Raw genomic sequence first — 23,347 nt, forward strand, 5'->3', positions numbered from 1 at the left:
AGACCCCTCGAGATATGACTCCCTAGTTCCCCACACCAAGCCTGCAGCCCAGAGAGAGTCTGGAAGGCAGGGTCAGGGTTGGTCAGGTAGAAGGAGGACTAGCCAGAGGGAGGGACCTGTCAATCCGAAGTCCCACACAGGGCTGTAAGACTCTGACAGTCAGTCCTTATCCCATTTACCACACTTGAGAGAGGCTGGGAATAGAGACCAGAGCCCTCTAAAACCCCAAGGATTCTGGAGGAAGTTAGGATTGAGTTAGGGGTAAGAGCCTATTCAGCACTGGCTGGAGAACTGAACAGAAGGAGAAGGAAAAAGTGCCAGAGGAGAGTCCATTGATCCTGAGAAGGAGACAGGAGGCTGGAAGAGAGACCAGGAAGACTGGGGTAAGGAGTAAACAGAAGGGTGCAGAGGAAGCCCAGGAGGCAGGGAGAAAGAAAGACCTAGGATGTTGAAGAAATAATTGAGAGGTAGAGGAACCTGACTGTTACATGGGATGTTCCAAAAGGGATGAAGAAGGTGCCCAAAGTGGCGGAGAAGGTACATGTCATGAGCGAGGGGCACAAGGGGGTGAAGTAGTGTCCCAAACACGTGAAGAAGTTGCGGGAGTTAGAAGAGAGGAAGTACATCCCTGGAAAATACAGACAAGTGGTAGATAAGAAAAGAATAGGAGATAGAAGAAAGGATAGCAGAATTGGTGGAAGTGTTGTTGAAAGAGGCTTGTTAGTGAAGTGGGAGATGATACCAAGAGGTTAAAGGGAAAATTTGGATAACAACAATGAGGAGCAGGAGAAGGTAGTATAAAAAAGAATAATATGAGGGCCGTTAAAGGACTAGGGGAGGAGGTGTTAGGGATAAGTGTGGAGCAGAATATTGTTAAGGAGGAGATGGCCGTCCCTAAGACCAAACGGGTACACCTAAGAAGAAAATCTTGTGAACACCTTTGAGGGAGCAGATTTGGACAGGTGGTTTGAGGAGCAGAAAGCTGGGGGAGAGTGAGGGACATAAGGTAGGCCCTAGCCCAGCTTTAGGGCAACCTCCTTTCTATCTGTGACTCTGTTCCCTGCTGGAAGGCCCACTACTCTTGACCCCACTTATAGAATCAACAAATCAGGCTACAATCCAGAACCGAGTCTGGGGTAGACGCTTCACATCAGGTAGGAAGAATGAAGTGGGAGAAATAGCATGCAGGAACCTTTAAACCCAGGACCCAGAACCAAGGAAAAGAGATCCCAAGAACTATGGGGAAAGAGTTTGAACCCCCTCAGAAAATGACAATGAGAAGGACTAAAATAATGGGTTAAGAGGCTCTAAAGCCCAAGACTGTTAGCACACTGGTTATTCGATTGATTTTCTGTAGGAGATTTTTCCCAGACTCGTCAACAACTGGGAGATCTTTTGTTTGGGGACCTTCTATTTACACATGAGACAATTAATTGTGTCCAGAGGTCCCATACCTCTGTCCCATCCAGGAGAATAATGATCTTAACAACTGTCAGTTTAATTCAAACCCTAATCATTTGATTTTTTGGCCAACACTTGTGCACATTTGGTAATGAAGCATGTGTTAAGTGTAATCCCATGTATGTCCTCTTTGTTGACCAATGTCCACCAAATGGCAGGGTTAGTCTGAAGTCCGGCTCCCATCTAGAAAACCCAAAGCACCTGGGTTGGTAGTGCCCGAAATTTCTGACATTCAGTAGAACTATCACAACATCCTGAGTTCAAGACACACCAAGATAAACACTACAAGGAGCCAAGAAAGAAGTGCTGAGCTCTAGAAACCCTCAGAGACTCTGAGTGACAAATCCAACCAACAGGGCAAACTTGATTGGTGGAGAGAGGAAAGAACTGAGGAAAGAAGTGAGTACTAAGAGATGTTTGAAACATGTTAATCACTTGAAATCCCCACCTGCTGGGTTCAGTTACATTGAACGCCCCTAACTATTCTGTTTGTATATACAACAAAACAATGGTAACCTTGCATTCTGGCTTTGAGTTATTTCCAGGTCTCTCTGTTTGACATAAGTCAGTAGAAGACATATGGTGTTGTGTCAAAATAAAATTAATGAAACAAAAACAACTTCATGGCCAAAGGCATGCAGTACATGTTCCAGCCATAATTCCAGGCGTTCAGGTTAATGTGAGGTTGAACTAGAAGCTATGCGATGGAATGGTTTACCAATTGTAAGGAAGGCATGACACAAGTGATTACAGTTCAAGGGTGTTTATTGAACTTCAATCGGTTGGTTGAATACCTATTTAACCCTAAATCTAAGGATGGAAGCAAGCTACGAACATAAAATAATAATAATGCAGTCCTAGTGGAGTCAAAATAGGGCCTATAATGATAAACCTATTGCCAATCCTTACTTCTAAATACAAATGGTGTGGGAAAACAATGTATGCAAAAAGAAAAGTGTTCAAGAAATGTCAGGATATTTGAGCAGTTGGCATCCCTTCCCCACGTTTTTAGCACGGGACAAGGCAGCACGCTTGAGCTTCGCACACACTCTGGCTTCTCTCCCACAAGGATACAGTTCAAAGCATAGGTATCAGAGCCTTCTGCCAAAGTCTCTTTCTCAATAACAGTCTCTTATTGCAGAGGGCCTGACATAAGAAAGGAACTTTGGTGCTTTTTTGTTATCAGGATTTTCCCATTCACCAGTTCTGGAGTCCACTGTTCACCATTGGTCTCCCTCCTTCCGGCTCGGAATCCTTTTAACACAATGCTCACAATTGCTCTCCCTCGTTCGGACTCGGACCCCTTAAGCACAATGGTCACAATTGGTCTCCCTTGTTCGGCCTCGGACCATGTAATCTCACTTTCTAAGCTTTCCTCTTTGTATAAAAAATCGAAAACTTTCGATTGTGCAATGGATTTGCTTAAACCGTTGCAGGACCACTTGGATTCACTTCATTTCCCATTCTCATCTTTTACTTTCGCTTCTGCCACTTTTTGGCTGCATACCTCAGAGAGACCTTCGATCGAGCACACTCGCGGTGCCGGACCACTCTGTCACTGGTATTGTATCTTTCTCTATTAAAGTTCAAACATTCATCAGCAATTAAGCTTTCCTTGCGTCTTTCATCACACGCGTTACCTTTTTTGGTTCTTGCACTATTTATACAATGTTGCCGCTTGCAACCTTGACTTCAACACAGACCGGTCTTGCATCGGTCTCCCCAACTCACCGGCTGTGTTGATCTTTCTGGCGCTGCTTTGATCCTGGAGCCAAGGACGGTACCACAGCAGCTATTGCTCCTCCCCAACTCGGTCAGCCATGCAGTCTGATTTCCTGGCCTTACGCTTTTTAATCTGAAGGATTCTGAAAAGTAACGGTTTCTCGCCGGAAAGGTCAAGGGTATCTCCCTCCTTGCGCACCCTTCTTGGTTTGCTGACTTTCTTCCCTCGTTCAGCTGCCGTCTGGAAAATGCTGTTCCTTCGTGTGCTTTGCCTCGCTCATAATGTGCTCTCGTGCTCCGCCTTTTATCAGTGTAGGGAAGCTTAATGGAAGTCAGGTGTTTGTTTGTTTGTTTGTTTGTTTTATTATTTGTAATGCGTGCCAGACCCGAGGGTATCCGGGCGCAAAGAGCAACAAGAATATTTTCAACTTTGGTTACAACAAGAATATTTTCAGCTTTGGTTACAGTGCTGTACAATTATATACATATGTAAAACAGAATGTATACACAGGGTATACACAAGGTAGCTTGGTTAGGATGTTAGTAGAGGCGAATGGCCAAAAGATTAGTTACATGATAGGGGAGTATATACAGGCAGAGAGGATGGAGATATTGAGGGTATAGTGATGTAGGTGAGGGGTGGACTATGTGTTAGCGGTCATTTTCCTTAATCCAATGGATGATGTTGTGTCTAAAGTGAAGGTATGTTTGATCTGCCCTTAAGGTGGGAGGAAGGGCATTCATAGCTGGGCAGCCTTCGCCGGGAAGCTACTTCCTCCGGTTTTGGCTCATTTGAATCTGGGTACCGTGAGGAGGTTAGAGTTGGCAATTCTAGTAGGGCGGTTGGAGGAATGTCTCTTGAATCTGTCTACAAGGTATTGTGGGGCGGCGTTATTGAGGCACTTGTGAGTGGTTACCAGTAATTGCCTGACCTTGCCTGACCATAGTAGTGGGACATGTCAGGCACAATGCTCGGGTCTGAGTCGGTTTTCCCCCAGAGTGGGCTGTCCGTGCGAAAGTGTTCATGAAGGGAAAGGGGGAGGAGGGGTAAAGTTCCCAAATATCCTACCATGTAGGATGGGGTAAACAGGAAGAGGGATACTGCGTCTCGCCATCAGGTGTCCCACTCCCCGAAGACCTCTGGCCCAGGTGATCCTCCCGCACTGGTCCACCCCCAGGGTCTGGATCCAAAGGTGATGGCCGTGCCTTGGCCACTGGAGAGAGAGACCCCCGGGGACTAGCGGGTGAGACACCTTCTGGTTTCTCACACAATCCAGAATAGACTGGCCCCTTCCATCCTTCACTTCAGGAAGGACCTGAAGACCCTACTCTTCAAAGAACATTTCGGCAATCGCTGATCACTCCACTCAACCCACACTGTGCTCATCCCAGCTCCTCTGCTACCACCACACCCTACTTGTAACTCCCTGACTATATCCTCTATGTACAGACCTCCTTTGTTGACCCCCAAACATAGACTCCATACCCTGGGACTGACTACTGTCTCCCAGGGCATGTAAAGTCACCATTGACTTTACTAGTCCTAAATTGTGAACAGAACCAGTACAAACCATTATATTGTGGAAGTACTGGAAGGGGTTAATTATATTGCCCCTGAGTCTGTTTTCAAGAGGGCACTGTCCAGTCCCCCCTTGTCGAGTTTCTGGCTGGTGGCAGTGGTTACCACGCGAAATATTCCACCGGCATATTGTTACGCTCACCTGGCTCCCACAGAGGCGTTGCTCTGAACTGGACAGCTGCGGTCTCCACCAAAGAGACGCGTAGGGCCGAGATGACGGACTGGACTGGCCCACCTAGCTTCATTTGCTTGGCCCGTAGGAATATTCTTCTGTAAATGGAGAAAGGGAATTAACCACCCGTGGAGTTGAGCGTAAATCCCCCCACCTCGCTGTTCTCCCCACAGATCACCTTTGATGTCCCCTCTTATAGTTTCACCTGATGGTTTGAAAAGATGAGCTCTCCATCCTGCATTGAGCGCAGGGGCACTTTGATAACCAGTTGCTTCACTGGCTCGAAGGAATTGGTGAGTTCCAGAACAATATTGACACCGAAAAGTATGAGGTTCCTAAGAGTTCACATGTCTGACTTTCACTCTTGTCCGAATCCTTGCAGTTTGCAGCTTGACCCCAGCAAAGAGTTCCTCGTGGTAGCTGACAAAGTTCAGGTAAGGATTTGGCTTATCCTACACAGTTCAATAAAATAAAGGCCAGAATGTAACCTGTTGCTTGCTCCCTTATTCAGGTGTGGAGAGAAAATATGAAGTTCGGGGAATAATGCCTCCGGGGGTAAAATTAGGTAAGTCTATTGCGGTGAGAAGAGTTCCCCTTGTTTGTCCCTTTGTCTCACCTTGTTGTCCTTTTGTTCCCCTTAGGGGCCGGGGTACGGCGAGGATGCAATGGAGACTGCGCCGACCCGCGAAGAGTAATAGTACCCCTGGCGGTAATCAGGTAAGTCTATGGGGGGTATTTACTATTGCCTCTGTTTATTCCCTTGGCTCACCTTTGCTGTTCTTGTGTTCCCCTTAGGTGCCAGAGTGCGGCGGGAACGTGCAGAAGGATGCGGTGGATCGTGAGGATGCTGCGAAGGCCGGTGAGTTCAGCGTGGTGCTGCAGCAGGCGAGGCAGCGCGTGTAAAATGCTTCTTTCTTCCAGCTTGAAGGCGCGGGGATCCGGAATTCAGGTAAGGATCGAAGTTTGGCTCTTATTCTAACCTTTTCTCCTTCTGTTCCTCCCTTTTTCTAGGAGCTGCAGACTCGAGGCGGGCGTGGCAGAAGACTGGATGCAGGCTTGCAGACACGGTGAGCGTTACGCTGCTGGATGCAGAATAACGTGAAGCGTGTGCTGCTCTTGGGGCGTGGTTTAAATAGCCTCCAAAGTAGTCCCAGGTAAGTATTCCTCCCCAGCCCCACCAAAGTAAAAAAATAGTCCCTAGGTAAAATAGTCCCTTCCAAGCCTCATTTGGCTTGGAGCTCTGCAGCATGGTCTGCAACAGGTAAGCTTGCAGCATGGTCTGCATCAGGTAAGTTCTACTCTATGAGCCTGGCGCTATATGGCGCCAGGGCTGACTCTCCATATGAGCCTGGCGGCATAGGTGCCAGGACCGCACCCAAACAGCCCCTAGCAGGGGTTTTTGGGCTTGCTCAAAATAACTTGATGCCTGCTTCTGGGGTTGCTGGACCTGGTCTGGTTCCCCGGGGGTAGGCATCATGACAAATATTTCCTATGGGATTTTCCCATTGATTTTAAACGCACCATTTTTTGGTGCAATGTTTAAGATACCGCCGGTTGATTTAATATTAAATCAACGGTTGGGTCTTTTTGCCAGAACTCTTTTCTAAAATGGCGTTTGTGTCCGTCTCTGTAACTCTGACCAAGGTCGAGCCCTTTGTTCCACTTTTTGGCGGACTTCTCCACAGAAGCCCTCCAACTGGTGCCACTCTGTCTGGGTTCCACAGGATGTGTGGGTGGGGGAATTGGCACCCTGGACTGCATTGCCATAGCAACTCAAGTCGCACTCTGTTCTGATTGGGCCAGTGGTGAGCCGCCCGGCTCACCACTTAGCATGTTTGAGTGACAGCTAGGCTGTGTAATGGGGGTTTTTCTGCATAAAAGTAGGGCTTTTGGTACTGGAACTTGAGAAGTCACCACAGGACCTAAGAAATACGAAGAGGGAAGAAGCTGAGCCATCTGCAACAACGACACCACCGGTGGAGCCCTGCTGCAACGACCTCACCACTTTCCCAACGACAAGAGAAGATCTTCTGCTGGAAGAGTCTTCTCTCTCTGAGCTGGTGGGATCAACCAGCTCGCCACTTCGCCTTCCAAGGACATCTCTTGGTCGACTCGCCCGTGCCAAGCACCCCGGCGACCGGATAGCCAAGCTTCACCACTTTGACCACGAATAAAAGGAACGCACCTTTTACTGACGAACTCCGCGGCTGGTCTCTTCCCTGGGCAGTGCAACGACTACAAGTTTCCTCCTCGATGAGATCTTCTCTTCCCCTGGTCGCAACCACGACTTGCATCCACTGCCAGGAACAACTGCCGCCGCTGGAGCTTCCTCTCTCTTTAAGGTACTGTGTTCCACCTGGCCTCCCTTTCTTTGGATTGCTAAAGGTGACCCTTAAATCCTTGGCTTTTCAACTGGGTTGGCTCCAGACCTGCTAACTTTACTTCTCGAATCACCCCATCCTCTTTTGAACACTCTGCAAAGACTTTTAGTGCATTTTAAACCGTGTGATCCTGGGCACATTTCGCCTTGCTCCATTTAAAGTGGGCCTGGCCTATGAGCTTTGGCTCTACAGTGTATACTGCCTTCACTGACTTGCTTTGGACTTAGAAAAGTGTTGGGAACTGTTTTATTTTTATGCTCTGCCTTTTTCTCCCCCTTTAACCTAATTATTGGAGTGCCATCTAAGTTACACGCTCACCTCTGTTTTGACAAAAAGTGGTGTTTTAACTTAGACTTGTCTAGTAATTGCTAGGGGAGGTGTAAATACTTTTCTGATTGTGTTTTGAGCATGCTTTGACTTATAGTTCTAGTGTGTGTTCTGAAGTGTGTGATCCCACAGCCCCATATCTCTGGTGTCTTTAGGTGGTGGAGGAATGCTGATCCTGGGTATGTTGGCTGGGGGGAATCGCTGTGTTCTGGGTCTTGGTATCTTCAGCCAGTTCGCCACAACAAAATGTATTATCGCAGAATTAGCAGCTGTATCAGCTATATCACTGTCTGGGCCGAGGTTACATTATCAGTGGAGTTCTTAGAGACTGTGGCGATGGGAACACAAAGTGTTGTCTTGTTCCCTCCTAAGCTTTCCATATTCTGAAAGGGCAAATCCTTGGTCGTGGCGCTGCAGGCAAAAAGGGTCTCTAGCCCTCTCTTCACGTGACACTGGCTCGCTGGGCTGGGGGCAGTCTCTCGGCTGCGGTCTGTTATCTCATTATTAAGTACGGCATCCTCTGACCTTTTTGTTAGTGCTATTATCCACCATAAGGTTCAGGTCACCCTTAGGTAACTGATTTATCTCCCTGATGAGTTTATAGGCTTCACCTGTAAGTTTGATGTGGCTATGAGGCAGCTCTTGTGCATTTGCAGGGGTCATTGATGGTGCCTGCTGCAGGGTTTTACAATTTTAATAAACTATGTAAGACCGACTTAACCACATTTTTTAACCATAAAGCTATTGCCTTGGCTGCACAGCTGATCAGGATGAACATCTAATGTGGCAGATTTTCAGATATCCCCCTGATTAAATTTTATGAGTGGAAAGTAGTCCCCAAAATGATTTACGAGATTGAGGTTATGCAACTTAGTGTATGTCAGTTTTCTGTGCGAGTCATTCATTTGTTGGAGGGTCCTAAGACTGCCCAATTGCATTGCAGTAACTGCAATCAGTTATGAGTTAGTCTGATTTGGTTGGTGTTTCTACTCAATTGGCGCTAGTACATTTCATCATATGTGTTTTACTTTGTTGACTCTGTTGAGTATAATAAATGGGATCCACACAAAGTTTCTTTAGTATTTCATTGTTGATTAATTGCGGTTTTGTCAAGGTTTAGGAGATGGTGTCAACACGTGTTTCGACCCTACACCAGGTCTTTATCAAGTCTACCGTGTTTAACAATTCATTCATTGTTTGTTGAAAAGTACACCAGTATTTGTGACATGTACAGTGTGATAAGTGAGTCAGTGCGTGAAGTGAGTGGCATTTTGTGGTTGGATTAGATATTCCATTTACCATATACATTTCAGTTCAGATTAGTACCCGAATGTGGGTTGTAAGACAAATATTAGATATAATTGCATTTGGATAGACGTTATTGGAACAAAGAAACCATTTATAGAGTTGTTTATCTAATCACATCATCATTAATATTTTCATATTGGTTAATTAAGGAAATATTTATAGTGACAAATGCATTCAGGCATCATTGGATTAATTCGTTAAATTGGAGAGATTGGGCATAAGGGAAAAAGAAGGGAAGAGAAAAAGATGTAGAGTAGGTGTTAGTTGTTAAGTTAGCAACTTGTTAGCATAACTACTTGCATGGGATATTGTCTCTGGCATGGGTGCTAGCTCCAAATCTCACCTGGATTGGTTATAGATGCTGCAGCGCTTGTGTGTGGGCTGGAGGCCTCATAGGTTTATCCAAAGTGGAGAGTATCAAGTTCTCTCTGGTTGGGCGTATCTAACATATGAACAGAGGATGCTGAAGTTAGATTCAAAGTGACCAGATCATGATGCGATAGGATTTGGCCAGTGGTTGTTCTGACTGTCAGCCCGTATATCCGTGAGCGTGTTGCTGTGTGATTAATTGGGGAAGGAAATTAATTGAGAACTGTGCCTTCCTTGTGATCGCGTTGGTTGGTAAGTTCCTGTTGGCATTATGTAAGCCGGGTGAGAATCATTAGTCCGTAAAAAACTGTTAGGCATGCAGAGTGAGAGATTAAATGTGGTTGGGGTGCTATGATTAGGGAATCTAATACGTGGGCGTGGATGCCCTTTGACACCTCCATTTGCACTACTGGTGTGTAGTTCTGTGAGGGGTCTGTGAGAGCTAGGACGTATAGGACTGTGAGGTTAATAATAAAGACAATAGGAAGTGCGTGTCGCTAGGGAAGGTGATCATGGTTAAAAGGGCGCAGATGCCCTGGGACCCCTCCATTAGTTGCTACGTGTGTGAGTAGCGGAGGGGTCCATGTTTGACTCAATGGGTCATGAGCTGGCCCTTATGTAAGAGTCCTTGATATTTTTGCTTTCCTTCGATAAGATTGCTGATTAGCTTGCGCTCGCCGTTGGCTCTATTCCGCGTTGGTATGTTCAAATGAGCTCAGCCAAAGTCTGGTTTATAAAAGGAACTCATTAATAGGTGGGGTCGTCCCGTCATCGGCCTGTATTTGTCTCCTCAATGCCGATTAGTACCACATGACGAAGGACCTGAATAAGGTTGTGGCATAAAAATGCCGGAGTTTGTGCATATAGCAGTCATTCAGCAAGGTGTTGATTGGGTTGCTATGGGTAACGTTCGAAAATTGAGATCCTAGTTTCAGGGGTGTCCTGCTTAATTGTGCTGGTCTCCTGGATATTAATAGGTGGAAGTGCCACATGACGAGGGACCTGACTAAGATTGTGGCGTGATGTTGCTGGAGTTACTGTGAATGAATGGTCATTCAGCAGAGTGTTGAATCGGTTACCAATGGTCATATTCAAAAGTGAGATCTCTATCTCAGGGGTGCCCTGCTTAATGTAGGACGGACTGATGTAGTGAATAAAGGGTGCAAACTCTCGGATCGCCTGGCGGCCTATGGGATATGCATGGTCCAGTGTTAAGGGAGAGAGGGTTGGTTGGTAATTGTCAGCACAGGGGTGATAGTGCAACCACAAGTGGGTCAGGTGGGGGTTATAATGTTGGGTTGTCGCCCATTAAGTAAGGGCTGGTGGAGCTGTGAGGTGCAGTTAAAGGGGTGCCATGATGGGTCTGAGTGTAGTGAGTCCAGGTATAGATCACTGTTGGTGGTTAGTATTGGAGTGCCGCGGTTGGAGTTGGAGGTAATAAGATGTATGCGCTCGAAAGGATGGGTTGGGAAGTATATAGGAGCTTGAGTATGGTCTAAAGGGTGGAGTAAAGCGTGCTACCAAGTTAATGGTCCGTACCTAGTGAGTCAAGGCGGGGTGGCTGTCCTGAGTGTCTCACTTGGGTAGAAAGGAAGGGGGGGGTGTTGGTTGGAAGGCTGGCGATGGATCGAGTGGTGGCAGGTTATGTGAACATGAAAGCCTGTGGTTCCTAGGATATTGGATTTGAGCCAAGTGGCAGAGTTACAGGATTCTTCAGGTATGACGACATTGTGTATACATTTATTCTGTGTATCGTAAGAATACATTAAACTCATGTTCGGTGTTTAGGCCGAATTCTGTATTTCTTGATCAGCAGATTAGTCTTTTCTTCATTTTCGCGAAGTTTTAGGGCCCTGTTACCTCCTCTAGCGTCTGTTGTGATGATCTCCAATCCGACGAATTGGATCCCTTTTTGATTATCCATTTGATGTCTTTCCTGCCAATGGATAGCTAGAGGGTATTTGGCTCTGGTGTTCTCAAGGAGTTCAAATGCTCTCTGATTCTTGTCCGTACTTCCCATATGGTACCTCCAATGTATTTTAGACCACAAAATAACATATGATTACGTAAACAAAAAACGTAGATCTGCAGTTCTGTTCAATATTCTTCTCATATGTTGGTCCAAAATATACACAATTGGTGGTAAGTGCATTTGAGCACATTGAGCAGGTGCCACATTTGTGGAACCCTGGTTTTATTTGTTTAGAAAGCCAATTAGTTGTTCTGATTGCCTGGGGTTCCATAAACAAGGGGCTCAATATGCTTTTTAGGGTGGGTGCTCTACAATATGATATTTTAGGTACGTCTAACACCCATTCTTGTATATCTTTGCCAACTCCAAGAATGTGCCAATGTTTTTTGAGAATTCTTTGGAGTTTACCACTGTCTGTGTTGTATTCTGTAACAAATCTGATATTATTGGTAGGCCTAACGTCCCTTTAAATAAAGGCAAAATCTTAAGGTGTATCTTAAAAATTCTGGACCACCCCTCCCTGTTCTTTATACAGTGAAATCTCTGATGTCATGCATTCACAAAGAGAGCGTTCTTGACATTCTTTTAAAGAGAAGTGCTTGGCTATTCTTGCTGAGGTTGATTTGGGACCCGCGGATCTGGCTCAGAATCCTATTTGTGTGATTGGGTTCTAACCTTAGACTATTTTTACTTCACGCTCTCTTTACCACTTTGCCTTCGAACATAAAAAACAAGGTCAACTATCTCTGTATTTGCGTATTTTTCCTGATCCTTTGTCTAGCTGCTAATCTATGCTTTTCAGATTAGATATTTTACAGACAAGAGTTATTTTAACAAGGAGGAAAATGTTACCCCCGGACCAGGTGATATTGTAGGTACTGTCGTGATGTGACCTTAGAGGAAACACTAAAGCATGTTATAATTTTCTGTCCATCATTAGTAGCACAACGCACCTTATACTTTGGTAAATTGATTGTTAATCCTGTGTAACGCTCACCTGATTCCCGCAGAGGCGCCGGTCTTGACTGGGTGAATGCCGTATCTTCAAAGGTGATGTGTAACACAGGGTTGGCTCTTTGGGCTGGACCTCTGTGCACTGTATGTCTGACTCGAAGAGTAAGATGTCTGCAGATAGAAAATATGGGATTAATGAACTGGGGTTATTGGGTGCCTCTCTCCTCTTCCCTTTCTCTTCTCCTGTAGAACCCCAAAGGTTAACACCCTCACCTTAGGTAAGTGAACGCCGAGCTCTCCATCTGCCTCGGGGCAGGGTGCCGTAACCAGTTTCTTCACTGGATAAGGGTGCAGGCCTCTTGACCTCAGAGGACTGCTGTCCGTCGTTAACTGCACGAACGGTAAGTTCTGGGCACTTCAAATGTCTTAAAAGTCTTTTGTAATGATATCTCTTGTTTTGCAGGGTTCCGGCGATGGCGGATGGCGGGCTGATGAGAGTTGAGGATCGAACCCGCGTGAGGAATAGAAGCGCCTGGAAGCACGTAAGTAAGCGCTTGTAGCCTGCTTCACGATGCGCACTAACTGTCCCTTTTATCTTGCAGGTACAAGTTTGGAGCTTTAGAGAAGCTGAAGGGTGCTGGAATACCCACTGGATTCGGCGTGGGAAGGAGTAATGGCACGTGAGTAATAAAGTTGCCCAATGTCTTTAAACGCACCTTCTTTTGTCTTTCAGATGCGGGATGCAGCGCCGAAGGCCTCCGGAGCGTGCGAAGAGCTGGTAAGCTTTTGTCTTTCAGATGCCGGAATGCAGTGCGAAGACCTCCGGAGCATGCGAAGAGTAGGTAAGCCTTTGTCTTTCAGATGCCGGAATGCAGCGCGAGGCGTTGGTGACAGCCGATGGACCAGGTAAGAGATGCGCTGCCACTGAAGACCGTAGTGCTAACCTGTTCTTTCTTTGTCTTTACAGGTGCTGCTGAAGACTGGATTCCAGGATGGTAAGCCTTTGTTCCCTTAGGCCCAGGATCAGAGGCAGAAGACACGATGAGCGTTCTGCTGCAGAGAATGCAGAATAACGCAAAGCAAGATTCATCCATCGGGTGTGGTTTAAATAGCCTCCTGTAGTGCTTAGGTGTCTCCTTCCACAGCCACGCCTAGGTAAGAAAAGAGTTCCTGCTTTCCAGAAGAGTTCCAGTGTTCTGAGCCTAGGGAGTGGCTCCTGCCCCACCCAACAGGAAAAGTAGTCCCAAACAGAAGAGGATCAGGGGTTCAACTGGCAAGTAAGTAAGCAGCATGGTCTGCTGCAGGTAAGTCCACCCAAGCATTATGAGCCCGGCGCTTCCAGCGCTGGGACTGGGCATTTTTATGAGCCTGGTGCCACTGGCGCCAGGACAGGGTCCAAAAGGTCCCAATTGGGACTGGCTGGCACTCGGAACCGGGGTTATGGGTCTGCTTCCAAGGGAGTCGGGCAAGTCCTGATCTTTTGGAAGCAGAGATCATGACATCCTGATTATGGTGATTGTGAGAGCATCTGGGAGCGCCTGTTGAGTGGATATCCTACCTCAGTTGCTTTGGCGGTTTTAGGATTTTTAAAAAACATGTAGCTTTTAGAATTAAATGAATCGATGGAAAACGTGCAATCATCGCTCACTCTATATGAATTATACGATAATATACATTTTTATATATTTTGAGTGTGTCCATCCTGATTTTATTTTTACTACGATGTATTGCACTGAATTTGCAAACTGATCTTTTTTGTTTGTAGCCTGTGACACTTGAAGCACTTTTCATATCTATTTTTTAATCTTGAATGATGTAATGTAATGATGATTCTGTTTTGTCGTGTGGCATTGTATGATTTGCAGAAATATTCTTTTGAATTTTATATATTGATGTAATATCTAAATTTGTAAAAGGGTGTTGAACACAACCAAATACGATTTTAAAAAAAGATGCTGTCTCATGAGAAAGAGAATAGAGTAAGACGCGTGGAGGGAAGCTGGGAAAAATGTAATCACTTACCTGCCTGAACATAGCTCAAGCACCTCCAGAACCCAATCACTGTAGGTAGCACTCCAGCCTCACAAAAGTACAGAGCAGCCGCATTGCAGCACAGAGCAGTAACACAATGAACAGGACAGGCAAAGCCTGCCGGTAGTCCTGCAATAAATAAACAGGCACTACACCACCATGAACGTTCGAGGGGAAGGTTCCCCTGGCTTACCCTAGGGGTGCAGACTAATGTGACGCCGAAAACAAACTTGAACATTGGTTTTACTTCAATGCCAGATTTCCCAGGTGGCACATCCGCACAGAGAAAGTGGGCTAGGCTAATACCGGCTTTTCATTGTTTTTTGCACACACACAAGCCCAGTGAGGAGAAGGAAGCAAGGTGACAGCTGGCCAACCCTCATCAAGGGAGAAATGTACAAACTAGGGACAGGAAACGGGAAGTGTGGGTGTATCAGGTGAGGTCAGAGGAGGAGTCAGACAGTGACCAATAGACCAGCAGGAGAACATAGGGAACTGCAGATTTTAGCGAAGGATTTTGGAGCAGATGTGGCATCGGCTTAGGAGGGATAGTTTGTGTTTGTGAGACGTGTATGTAGAAAGTACAGAGTAAGGTGTGAATGTGAGATGGCTGGTACTGACAGTAAGGAGGGTGACTGAGTAGTAGTGTGTGAGGAGGAGGAGGAGTAGTAGTGTGGGAGGACAAGAGGTAGAGCGGGAGGAGGAGGCGAGGTTTGTAAGGAGTACTAGTAGTGTAGGAGAAGTAGTAAAGTCGGAGAAGGAGCAGTACCAGTGAAGGAAAAGGTGAAGGTGGACATGAGTGGAGCCAGGTAAACTTACTGAGTAGCTGAAAGGCACAAAAGCCTAATTTCCCATTTGAACACTAACCTGTGTTGAGGGTAGGGAAAGTTAGGAAGTCCTTGAGCGAGTTAGTGAGCCTGCTTTTAGGGCGAACACCATCAGAACAACTCAGTTACTTGACAGTAATGGTCCACAGTAATGGTCCACAATCATAGAACTAACCAGGGGTCACTTACACCTGGTTTAGGAAGGAGGTTTGTGGAAAGTCAGGAGAGAGAGGAATGGCCACAGGCCCCACAAAGTATTTAATAAAGGCCCTAAAACTGTCCTTGAGACAAGAAATGTTTTCGGTGACATGAAATACATGCTTTATCAATTCCATATGTACATATTGTGAGTTATCAAGAGTAACACTCGGACACATCAACAGTTTTTGTGTTGGTTATCATGGAAAGAAAAGAGGGATTTAGGGAAATTCTGCTTATCCCTAACTCGGGTTTCCCAGCCTCAACAAAACTAAGAAACCTCTGTGTCAGGATGTCAAAATGAAAAGGAGTTTTCTGTCCTGTGTGCAAAATCCTAAGCAGACCTTCACATACTAAACTCAATATAACGTGAAATAGGGTATATTTCTTCCCTTCCAGACTTTTATCTCCAATCCCTGGTTTACTCTCCTGCCAGGGTTTTTATTATCTTGTTTTCTCAATTTCCACAATACAAGGAGGGGATCTCTGTTTTTTTTTCACACTTTCACGTTATGGGGTACTCTCTGCCTTTCCTCCACTCCCTGATTTACTCTCCTGCCAGGGTTTTTGTTTTCTTGCTGTTCATGTGCAGGTCCCAGACTTTGGAGGAAAAAAATGAGAGAGAAGAAAAGCAAGTATTTTTTATTGGCTTTGGCATTCCTCGCATCTCACCATTTCTTCCGCTGCCTGTTTGTTGAATGGGAGAGTGTCTCGTCGGCTCCTCGGTTCCTGCCTTGCTGTCTCCTTTTCTTGGCAGCTGCTGCTGTTCAAAGAAACAAGCAGCAAACCATCTGCTGCCCGACTTTCCTGGACGTTGCTCTGGACTGCTTCTTCGCTCCGGTCTGCAGCCTGCTTTCCGCCCGTTTCCCAACAAGCTTTGGAAGATGTGAGTCTCTCTTTGTGTTCTGGTGTACCATGTTTGAATGTCCCAGCACCTGTTCATCTCCACCAGTGACTAGAACACATTGTTGGCTTACTGATTCTAGTGATCTTTGTTACTCCATTCCTCTTCCTCGTCTCTGTTATTAAAGGGGGGGAGGTGTAAGGAAGGTTGGTGATCAGTTAACAGTAGAGAGATTCTCTATCCACACTTCAATATGCCATACAAGAATCGGAAGAAGGCAAGTGGATGCTACCAAGAAAATCAGGTAAAGATCTGTTCTGACCTAGTGGGTTCACTCTGTCCCCCTGGAGTTTGTCCTCCCCCTCTTGGTCCTCCCACAGATAGCCACCCCCAGGGTCAGAGTCATGTCACTTCTGCCTTTCCCTGGCCACATAAGAGAACGTTCCCCCCAGGGAAGCAGTGACGATATCGCTAGAATAATCACAATACATACATACATAATATAGTTAGCCACTGCAAGGGCTCACAGTACGAAGGAACTATGTCCACAATGATGACAATATAATCTGCAATTCGGAAAGGATAGCCCTGTAAGAAAGAAGAGTGTCCTGAGAACAAACTGATCAAAGTTAACAAGCTGGCACCGAGCAGTGACAGATCCACCCTGACGAGAGTCAGAAAGGCCTCACATGACTGAAAGAGCAAAGAAGCAATAACAATGGTAGAGTGGAGCAGAGCAATGTCTCTGAGCTTTCTGAAGATACTGGAGGGATTGATTCTGAGAGTTCCTTAGCAGAGCATCTTTCAGGGACCTTGCGCAGCTCTAGCTCTTCTGAAGTGCCTCACCACTGACCAGTGCAATAAAAGAGAATGGCAGCGAGGTTCAAAGACAATGAAATTCATGAATTGGTATGTTACTCCTATTGTGTTGTGCATAATGGAAGAATGTGGTATCTTCCACCAACTGCGTCCCACTTCCAGGTCACAGAAGTGATGACGCCGAGCACCTGGATGTTCTTTGTGCATGCATGCACTCTTGCAATGATCAAGAGACAGAATAGGTGTGAAGCACAGCTGCTATTCCACTCAGCTGACCTCATAGCCCTTTTTACATATGCATTCAATCATTTCTTATGTTAAGGCAAAGTAACGTTATGAAATTATTTTCTTTTGCTCCTCTTTGTTTCGGCCTTCTGGTTCTCTACAGAGGTAACACACGGTCTTCCAAACTAATATGAATGTTACAGCGCAGAGAAGAAAGAAGTTCTATAAAGAAGATGCTAAGTAAATTACTGTTTGCAGCTTGAGTTTGCAGTCTGATTGTTTTGGCTGAATGAATGGTGCTGCTTCTGAAGTGAGGTCATTCACCAGCTGCACTACGAAGTCTCCAAATTAACCATGAGGTATTGCAAATGGGATTCCATGTCTTTACATCGCTGCACTTATATGGCTTTATATTAATGCATTTGTTTAATTTATTTTATAAATGCGGGTAAGCCCTCAACACCTCTCTTCCTTTTTTTAACCTATTTGCCCTTACTCCAGTACTGCTTGCTCCATGACAAAGGGCAAATTCGAAGCAAATGCACCACTGTAAGTGCACCGCTAGAAACACATATAGATGTAACAGCAATCATGTAAAGGCTATATTGAACTTTTGGATTAAAAACATGAGATGCAAACAAACTTGAAAGCGATGTCCGTTTTTTAAATTTTTATATTTGCTTTATAAACATTCAATTGAAGCTTGGTAATGTATGAGAAAGCAAGGTTTACATATGAGGAATGATCTAGAAGTTTTAATAGTGTTAAGAATTGCGAATATGAGCAGTACTTACAGGTGATGAAGATAATTGTCCATGTAATTAAGAAAATAGTATGGTTGAGACATGTTGAGGCATTTAGTGTGTCTAGCCAGATGAAGTCCAAACTCAGTTAGAAACCAACATCTGTGTGTTTTATCTTATAGGTTCGTGTTTCCTGTGCAAATGCTCTAGGTTATTTAAGTTTTAACCGCACAGCGCATCGCCATCTGCTGATAGAGTGCAGGAACAAGCCAACACTTTTCGACCTTCTAAGAAACAACCTCGACGTTGACGCTCGAATCTCTAAGGAATTCACAGATGACTTCAAAAGACAGAAGCATGTTGGGTTACCCTCTCTAAGGTATGCTAATCACTGCAATAGTGAGGTGTTTGATTGCAAATGATGCAACTCCAAAAATAGACGCCTAAAGGCTTAATATTGTGTTTATGATTCCTATATCTGTCCATTAAATCCAGATTGTAGACTCCTGCCTTCTTGAGTATCGTCTTTGGCGATATCACTCTTTTAATCAGTCAGGTGGCAACAGTACAAACAGGTGGTATTTCAAACATTGCCTGTTTTCAATGCTCAACTAATGATTGGTTAATAAGGTATTTACCTCATGCAGCATTCCTGGGAATGCACCATGCAGTATTTTTTGATACATCTGGATGTTTTACTGGCTGTATGGCAGTAAACGCCTAATTCAGATCAGAGCCTCATGCGACTGCATTCACTAACATCAATGACTGTATGCGGTAATCCAATAAAAACTCAACAGAACTCCTAATAATGGCAGTTATGGTGTGGGAGTAACAGAACATGCAGGGCACACAAGATGGACTTCAACACCATTATCTTATATCTGGAAATGTTGGATGAATGTCTATGGGAGTAATAGAGAAAAGTAACCAAATAGGTTGCCTTTTTTTGGGTTTTTATGCTCGTATCTTCGCAATACAGAAGAACCAGACAGGCCTGCAATTCTTCCTAGATCTGTCCTTCTTAAACCTTTACCTACCCCTCCAAAAGTTCAAGATGGTTTCGCCAGCACTGATAGTGGATTCCCTGTGTAGGGGAGACTGGATGTGCTCCCTCAATCTGAAGGATGCATACCTACACATCCCAATTTGGCAGCCCTATCGCTCCCTCCTACGTTTCCGGGTTATCGCTTGTACTTCCAATAAAAAGTCCTTCCGTTTTTGCTCAATTGAGCCCCATGGGTGTTTACAAGACTAATTAATGCAGTGGCAACACTACTCAGGTCAGAGGGCCACCATATATACCCATACCCCGACGACTGGTTGGTTTGCGCAGAATCGCCAGTTGAGTTCGAGAATACAGCAGCCAGGCTAATGCATACGCTCTACGAACTGGGGTTCTCCATCAACCTCAAGAAGTCTCAGCTCCAGCCTACACAGTCCTTGACTTTCTTGGGTCTCAAATGGGATACGAAAGCAGAGATGATATTTCCCACCGCAGAGAAGGACGCAGTGATCAAAGCAGCAACGGGGCACTTTCTCTGAATGGCGGTGACCTCAGCACGGTGGCACCAGTACTTGCTCGGGATTATGGCGGCTTGCCTCCTGGCGGTGCCTCATATCAGGCTCAAATTGAGGAGGCTGCAAAAAATGTTTTCAGCCTCATGGAGCCAGGAAGCTGGGTCTCAAGCAGCGTTCGTCACCATTGTAAGAAACCAGAGGGTGTCTCACCTGCTAGTCCACAGGCATCTCTCTCTCTCTCTCTCTCTCTCTCTCTCTCTCTCTCTCTCTCTCTCTCTCTCTCTCAGGTAGCCAGGGCACAGCCATCGCCCTTGGATCCAGACCCTGGGGGTGGATAAGTGCGGGAGGATCACCTGGGTGAGGGGTTTTCGGGGAGTGGGGGTGAGGCAGCCGATGGTGAGACGCGGTATTCCCCCCTATTTTGTTTATCTAACCCCTCCTATTTCTTAGGGTTTTCCGATGTCCCAACTCCCCCCGCCCCCATTTACAAAAACCTGGACCAAGGAAGAGGTGACTGAGAGTAACAACATTAACTTTCACACATCGTACTGGACATGTCCCGCTAATCGGTTCAGGCAAAGTCAGGCACGTGTCTCTAAGTGCTTAAACCTGATATCAATTACCTCTCACACGAATAAAAGGCAGAACCTAGAGACACACTATGAGCAAGGCGGAACACGATTCGAAGCAGAACTTCTGCGACAAAAGCAAACCTACTGGAGCAGAGCGATGACCAAGGGACGAGAGCAGCGGGTCGAAAACCCCAAGAGTTCCCCACTGGAGATCGTTGCCTGTGACAGGCCGCGAAAGACATGTGGAGAAGGCCAGATCCCACATCAAACAGCTGCATTGTGTTTTAAGAATGCCAGCAACCCTCCCAGGTGAACGGCAGAGTTGGGGAGGTGAGGACAAGCCTGCGGTACTAACCTTGACTTGTGAATTGGAAATCGTAAAACCAAGAAAGAGACGCAAACAGCCGGTGAGTTGGCAAGTGAAGGCTGCATGTGTGTGGATGAGACGAGAAGAAACGCAGACCTGTGAATGAACTTTGAAGTAAGGACAGCTATGAAATCAGCGATAATAAGTAACAGAGTGCTCTGGCAAAAGGAAGTAGCCCACTCGAAAGTCTCCAGGAAAGGTACATTGTTTGAAGCGATAAAGTGAATGAACAGCAAAAGTGAAGTAAGCAAGATTAACTCCTATAAAAGGGGAGAGTGAAAGTTAAACTGTGAACTTTCAGTCAAAGTGGTCCTGTGGTGGTCTGTAAAGAAAGCCACACACATTCAAAATTCTTTGACATCCGAAAGTGGGCCGAGCCCTTGCAAGCTTTTGTTGAACTTTGTTGTGAGAGGTCTGAGCCCGACAGAGGGGGACCTATGTGAACTTTGTGTTGAAACATTATTTGGAAGTCAGGAAAAGAGACTTTAACATGGAAGGCCAGGTGGGCCTCGATCCACGTTTTGGAACTGTTTATTGTGTTGAAAACCGAGCCAGAGTGTGTCATCCTGCCTACAGGGGCAGCCATACTCTGTGAGGTCTAACGTTGGGAGGAGATCTAGTTCAACCACATTTATTCTTTTGAACACTGATTTTTCTCTTTGCATACATTGCTCATTTAAACCCTTTTTTGTACAAGCGAAGAGGCAGGCATTAGGTGTTGTTAGCATAGGCCATTTTGAATTGACAGATTCCTCTAGGACTGTTTTGTTTATCGTTTGATGGTCGAAACTACTCCTATTTTAGTTACAGTGCAAAGTAGGAGTTTCTCCAGCCCCAACAACTTCAATAAAGGTTTACAAATTGTACCCACTGTGTCAGTGTCATACTTGTGATACCATGCCTCCCCTACAACATACCAATGCTTCCTCACCAGGACCTACTATGGTGGAGGATGGACACCAATCTCATGGCTGGCAAACCATCCAGGCAACCAAGACCGGCATACACCATTACGACAGAGTCTTCCCTCAAGGGTTGGGGAGCCACTCTGAGCAACCACAGTGTGCACGGCCTATGGTCGAGAGAGAACCAGGAAAAGCACATCAATTGGCTCGAAATGATGTCTATATGGCTAACTTTAAGAGCTTTCCTCCCAGTTATCAACAGCAGCCCAGTCTGCATTCAGACGGACAGCTCTACCTGCATGTACTCCGTCAACAAACATGGGGCACAAGATCACTCCCCCCTGTGCAAGATAACCATCGATATATGGGAATGGTCCTTAGCGAACAGCATATGGCTCACGACGATGGACCTTTTGGGGGAATGCAACCTAGAGGCGGACAGGCTCAGCAGACTGGGTGTCGACAACTATGAGTGGCAGCTGAACGAGGGGGTCCTGAAAGAGATCTTCAACATGTGAGGGCAACTCCAGATAGACCTATTCGCCACCATCCACAACAGGAGGTGTCAACAATTTGTTTCCTGGATGAGACAGGGCAGAGGATCACTGGGAGATGCCATGCAGCTTCAGTGGGACGGCATGTGTGCGTATGCATCCCTGCCACCTCCGCTGATTCACAAGGTCATCTGCAAGGTCACGGAATCCCATCGACTACACCTCATTTTGATAGCGCCAAAGTGGCCTGCCAGACCATGGTTCTCAGAGCTCTTGCGAATGTCGAATCAGCCATCGGTTCCCCTGCCAGTGGGGACGCGGCCACTTTTAGCCCAGCAAGAGAGGGATGTAGTTTACCCCTTTCAGGAGAAATTAGCCCTAGCAGCCTGGTTCCTGAGCACGTAACCTTGCATCACTTCCATTTGTCGCAGGACAAATGGAGGTGCTTCAAGGACAGTGTGAGCATGATGTGCCATCCAACATCCAGGCCCTGGCTCCTGCACCCGCAGCATATACCTTAAATGGATTGGAATCCACTGTAAAAATGGCCGCCGCCTTATCCTGCCTGAATCCCATCTCTGTGAGCCCCAAGGAACCACAAGTCTACATCCAGCATGATGATTGGCTGCCAGTCACAACTAATTGCAGGACTCTGCTGAGCTGGGAGGCAAAGTTGTGCCCTCTACAAAGGCCTGAGTAAAAGGCCCCTGTCTCTCCCATTCTAGTGCAGCGTGAGCATGATGTGCCATCCAACATCCATGCACTGGCTCCACCACCCGCAGCATATACCTTAAGTGGATTGGAATCCACTGTAAAGAGCGCCGCTGCCTTATCCTGTCTGAATCCCATCTCAGTGAGCCCCAAGGTACCACCAGTTACATCCAGCATGATGATTGGCTGCCTGTCGCAACTAATTGCAGGACTCGGCTGAGCTGGGAGGCGAGGCCGTGCCCTCTACACAGGCCAGAGTCAAAGGCCCCTGTCTGCCGATGGCTGCCATGCTGCATCTTCCATTTGGCTTCTATGCCCATCCAATGGAGCCTGCACACCGTTTCATCCCCCCATTGAGTCCCGCAGTATTAAGTAGCCTACCACCAGCAACAGGTAAGAGGCGCCACTGCTCCTCTCTATAATGTGTTACCCTACATGTCTTATCACCCTTGAGTTTCTCTCCGAACAATGCTGCCCAACTTGTCCCCCCTACATCCTGAAGGCAAGCCCCTCTATACGCACACTCCAGAGTAAATACAACCCACTAGGGAAAGAAGCCAAGAGATAGCTTTGCAAGGATAACAAGGTTTACTCGTACAAAATACAATTGTCAGCAAAGAACTCTGCTGCTCGAGAGCGCTCTCGTCTTACATCATCAAGTATGGGTTTATAAACACAAAAAGCGGCATTCATATACAGGACATTTTGGTGTTCCTGATCGGAGGCACCCTACACATGGGCCTGCTCCATAGCGGATGCCAGCCGATAAATGGCTGGTTCTTCCCTGTCGATCTCGAAGCACGTGGGTCAGCTGCGCTCATCCTTGCAGTGAAGGTCAGGGCACA

At 46.2% G+C, this 23,347-nt stretch overlaps 1 protein-coding gene across 2 annotated transcripts in view; it reads left to right on the forward strand.

Annotated features, from left to right (window-relative positions):
• The window catches only part of ANKAR (ankyrin and armadillo repeat containing), a 1,891,262-nt gene that overhangs the window by 1,631,246 nt on the left and 236,669 nt on the right, over positions 1-23,347 (forward strand). For both annotated transcript variants that reach the window (XM_069615641.1, XM_069615642.1), the window contains exon 23: positions 18,115-18,311. In XM_069615641.1, the coding sequence (XP_069471742.1) occupies positions 18,115-18,311 (197 nt within the window). The remainder of the gene's footprint in view (positions 1-18,114; positions 18,312-23,347) is intronic.

This window comes from Ambystoma mexicanum, chromosome 9, assembly GCF_040938575.1.
Source record: "Ambystoma mexicanum isolate Mex_15411 chromosome 9, UKY_AmexF1_1, whole genome shotgun sequence".
Classification (NCBI taxonomy): Eukaryota; Metazoa; Chordata; class Amphibia; order Caudata; family Ambystomatidae; genus Ambystoma; species Ambystoma mexicanum.